The sequence below is a fragment of the Octodon degus genome, unplaced genomic scaffold, assembly GCF_000260255.1.
Source record: "Octodon degus isolate 3935 unplaced genomic scaffold, OctDeg1.0 scaffold00250, whole genome shotgun sequence".
NCBI classification, from domain to species: domain Eukaryota; kingdom Metazoa; phylum Chordata; class Mammalia; order Rodentia; family Octodontidae; genus Octodon; species Octodon degus.
In genome coordinates this window covers 1,488,164-1,493,149 of record NW_004524826.1, presented here as the reverse complement: position 1 = coordinate 1,493,149, position 4,986 = coordinate 1,488,164, and the positions used below count along the sequence as shown (strand labels likewise).

The following is a 4,986-nucleotide window of genomic DNA, read 5'->3' as shown; positions in this document are numbered from 1 at the left end:
CACATGGCTGACACTGACAAAAGTTCTACAATCTGAGGTACAGGATCTCAGGGTAAATCCTGAGGGGATTTCACTGACCTTATCAGACCCAAAAGCTACAAGTCTTGTTGCATAGGCCCTGCTTTACCTTGGTCTTATCCATCCAGCAGAAAAGTATAAAAATGAAATAGAAGAAGTAAAGCCATGCCTCTATGTTGAGCTGTAGGGGATTCAAGTCAACAATTTCTGAGATTGCCAGTCAAGCGGAAGATCCAATACTATTATGGGCTACTGGACTCTTTCAGAATATTTTGCTGAGTTTACACACTTATAATATTCAAATAACAGAACTTAACAAAAAAAAAAAGGGGATACAGATGAATGTCCATTTTGTATTTTGTATCTGTGTATTCAAAGTCGTTGGGATAGATATATAATTACATTCTCTTAATGAATAGAGTGATTTGTTCTAATGGTGTTTGTAAAAAGGATATCATGTCTGCATGTTGTATAGAAATTAACCTCTAGGAAGAATGTATGCAATGTCTTAATTATTGGAACTGTCCTACCAATTTCATTTGAAATTATCTCATTGCTATTTATCAATAAAATTATGAGAAAAAAATAAAAAAAAATTTAAAAAAGAATGGATAGATAACTGTCATTAAGGTCATTACATCAGACATCAAAGTGTGTAACAGGTGGTTTAATTTGTACAGATTTCAAAAACAAACATCTCTAACTGATAAAAATTGATGAAATTATGCTGTTTTCTTATGTGGATATAAGGCAGTTATTTGAATGAGTAATGTGTGAAAAAAAATCGTCTGATAATAGCTCTGCACTGTATCTTAAGGTGAGGATCAGGACTTGCCCAACCAAATCTTCTGGCTGCATTGAACTCGTGAACACTTGATGTAAGTAATTTTAAAAATCAAAATGGAAGTGAAAAATATAATATGTAACACTTCAGGAAAAAAAAAAAGTACTGATGACAGTCCAGAGTCACTGGCTCTGTATACATAGTTTTTTTATTTAATAAGTATATTTATATAGTTATAAGAGAACTTAAATAACTAAAGAGAAAAACATTTCAATTGAAGGCTTTATATGGAGAAAATGTATTTTAATCTTGCAACAAATATTAAAGGTTTTCTAAAGTACTATTTTATTGTATCAATTGTTATGAATAATTAAAAGTAAAAAAAAAATTATTCCTTTGGTATCCAGATGACTATTTTGGACACTATCACACTTAAAAGTTCTGATTTTTACACTTAAAATTCTGATGATGGTAAGAAAAGCACCTTTAGTCCACAAAGCTTTATTATAAGAAAAACATTGTCCTAGGAAGCACTAAAGACCAAAATCATCTGAAGTGAGAGTATTCTCTGTCTATACATTAGACTTAATATCACTTTTCCTAATATAATGCCTGACTCAGAGTAGTAACTATGTTAGAATGTCCTCTGAAAAAAACGTAACAGTGGAACTTTTTTCCAGTTCATAATATTTTAAAGAAGAAAAGGACTAAAACTGGTAGCATTTTGTTTCATATAAAAAACAACCTAAAGATTGCATAGTACAACTTTTAACTAAAATAATGTACCAGTTGAAATAATCTCATTTCAGGTGACAAAATAAGAGTATTATCTTTTTACTGTCTACAAAAACTTTAGGTACAAATATATCTTCCCTCAACATTTTTAATATTCTTTCAAAATGCTTAAAATTAAAGTAATTTAAAGCTAGGTGCAATGCTGTACGTCTGTAATCCCAGTCATTTGAGACACTGAATCAGGTCACAAGTTTGAGGTCAGCATAAAACTAGGAAGACCTTGCCTCAAAATTTTAAAAAGGGCTGGGGACTGGGGATGTACCTTAGTGGTAGAGCATTCATGAGTTCAAGCCACAGTATAAACAGAACTGAAACCAAATGTTTACAAAATTGAAGATGTTATATATGGAATAACATGAGACACAAATGTAAACAACTTGAGTTGCAAGATTCCAACTCTTTAGAAAACTAGTAATCAAATAAGGGGGCAGAGGACAAAAGATATAATTCAGTGACATAGAGCCTGCCTGCCCAGCAAGCACAAAGCCCTGAGTTCGATACCTAGTACAAAATAATAATAATAATAATAATAACAACAACAACAACAACAGGGTCTTCGGAGACAGCTTGGTAGTCTAAGCAAGCAAAAGGACCCGAGTTCAATACTCAGATGTGCTGTGCCGGGTGTGGTAGCACATGCCTGTAATCAAAGCACTGGGGAGGCTGAGAAAGGAAGAAAACTACAAGTCCAAGATGCATAGCAAGACCCTGTACCAAATAAATAAAGACTTATAAAAACATTTTTTAAAAATAAATAATGATAATAATAGGGGCAGAGATGCAGCTCACTGACAGAGTACTTGCCTGGCATGTGTAAGTCCCTGAGTATAATCCCCAGCACCACCAAGAAAAAAAACCTTAAGTAATGTACATTAATCCTTTAAGTATTTACATTCCAAAGTGCTCTTAAAAGCAAAATAAAGCATCTAATTTAGAGAGACCCTTGCTTCACAAAATTTATTTCTACAGTGTCACAAATAAATCACAATGGTAGGGAAATTAATTTACTAAAACACATTTATGCTAATGAAAAAAATCACATCTTTTTCCACTCAATGTTACTGAGATAATATCACTTGTGGCAATTATTATCCATGTAGATAAAACAAAGTACATTTAAATTTTTTAGAATTTATAAGGTTGACTGACATCTTAGGTAATCCCTAAAGAAACTAAAAGACCTACATAAAATAATTTTTAAATTATTCAAGATAGCAACATGAAAATGCCCATCCCATGTTTATTTACAATTCCTTTATTTCTAGCTTTTAGATTTTTTTCTCATTAAATTTTTTAGATACACATATACACACACATCTTTTTAAATTTTTTTTTTTCTTTTAAAAAGAGATCACTGGGCTGGAGAGATGGCTCAGTGGTCTAAAGCACCTACTTGGAACTAGCCTGGCAAAGCATCAAGGACCGCGGTTCAATCCCCCAGCACCACATGCCAGCCGGCCCCGCCCCCTGGTGGGCTGAGCTGGCCACACACACACACCCCTCTCTCTCTCTCTCTCTCTCTCTCTCTCTCTCAAATAAATAAATAAATAAAAAAAATTTTTAAAAAATAAAAAAATAAAAATAAATAAAAATAAAAAGAGATCACTTACCTTTCGGCTGTAAGGATTGCTAATTACTAACTTGGTATCATCTGAGCCAGATAGAATATATTCTCCAGTGTCATTCCAACAGATTGTATTAACCTAAAAAGAAGAACAGAACCATAAGTAAACTGAATATAAAAGTAATTACACCATCATTCATTTAACTGATCTCTTAAGAGCTCTAATGGATAAACCAGACAGCACATAAGAAGGGACAAGCAATACAAAACAAGATGAGAAGTCTTAAGAATTGAAAAAGAAATGTTAAAGAAAAAAAGCATTGTAAGAGAAATGAAAAACATCTTTGATAGCCTTATGAGTAGACTACATGCTTAAGGAAACTCTCACTTTGAGGATTATCATCAACAGAAACCCACAAAACTAAAAAAATAAACAGTGAAAAATAAAATTTAACAATATCCAACAATTATGGGACAAATACAGAAAGTGTAATTAATCAACAAAATACTTGAACACAGAAAACACAAAAGAAATAATAACAAACTGAAATAATAACAACTCAGAACTACCCCCATATTAAAGGCAAGTATCAAAACACACATTAAAGAAGCTCAGAGAACATGTAGCACAGTAAATTCTTTAAAAAAAAAAAATGGAAACAAGGCATTTGTGAATAAGCAGAGGAAGAGGGGTTAAAGGGAGGGTAGGGGAAAAAAGGAACCAAAAGATATCATGCACAAATACAAATTCCCTATGATGAATGTGATTATTATGTACACCTAAAATTTTTTAAAACTCTAAAAGAATTCATGAATGTACAGAAGGGTGCAGGAAGGGCACCTCAAAACTCTAAAGCGAGGCAGGGAAAACTGTGACAGGCAATCTATGACTTCACTTTACGTTTCCTTCAATGTTTTTTGGGAGCATCGGGGGTTTTTGCTGCCCCCTATTTTCCATTTCCCCTTTTAAAAAGTTTCCCTTCTGTTCTTCTTCCCTCCCTTTCAACTTTTTTTGTTCTTTATTTCTTGTATTTTGTTATTTATCTTTTTTTATTTGTTCTTCTGCATCTGTTCTGTTTAGTCCAGGCTGGCCTCAAACTCACAGCCACCTTCCTGCTTCAGCCTCCTAAGGGCTGGGATCACAGGCATGCATCACCATGCCCAGCTACTGCAACTGATTTCTAACATTATTAATTCCCTTTTAGTTCTTAACAGGACCCCATCTCACTTTTCTTTCCTCCTCAAATCCCATCGATTTCTCAAATTGACTTTTTCATGATCCATCTCGGCCACCTTAACTAGTGTAACTATAAGCTTTATGGATCTCTAACTAGCTATTAACTTCACACTACTACTGTTGAATACACAGAGGTAATGTTTCCTTTAGTTGACACATCCTTTCACAGTAAAAATACAAGAAAAAATAAGTATAAAAGGACCTTATCTCAACTGATAAAATCACTTAAGACAAACCTACTGCCAACACATTAAATGGGGGAAAACTCCAAATTTCCCTCTTAAAATCAAAAACAAGGATGACTACTACCACTACTCTTGTTTAACAGAATATGTACTCGAAACATTAGCAAGAGCAATTACGCAAGAAAAAGAAATAAAAGGGATATTTAAAGGAAGAAATCAAATCATTTACAGATGGCATGATCCTTTATATAAGACACTCAAAAACTTTAAAAATCTACCAAAGGACTCCTAGAGGAACCCACCTAGAGAAAACAATGCTAAAATTCATATGGAAACAAAAAACAACCACCCGAAGAGACAAGGGAGAGAAAGAGAAAGAGAGGAGAGGGGAGGAGAGAAGAGG

At 33.5% G+C, this 4,986-nt stretch overlaps 1 protein-coding gene across 9 annotated transcripts in view; it reads right to left on the bottom strand.

Moving 5' to 3' along the window:
• Positions 1-4,986, bottom strand: part of Dcaf6 (DDB1 and CUL4 associated factor 6) — a 169,501-nt gene that overhangs the window by 122,459 nt on the left and 42,056 nt on the right. For all 9 annotated transcript variants that reach the window (XM_023706302.1, XM_023706303.1, XM_023706304.1 and 6 more), the window contains exon 3: positions 3,208-3,300. In XM_023706302.1, coding sequence (XP_023562070.1) covers positions 3,208-3,300 — 93 coding nt within the window. The remainder of the gene's footprint in view (positions 1-3,207; positions 3,301-4,986) is intronic.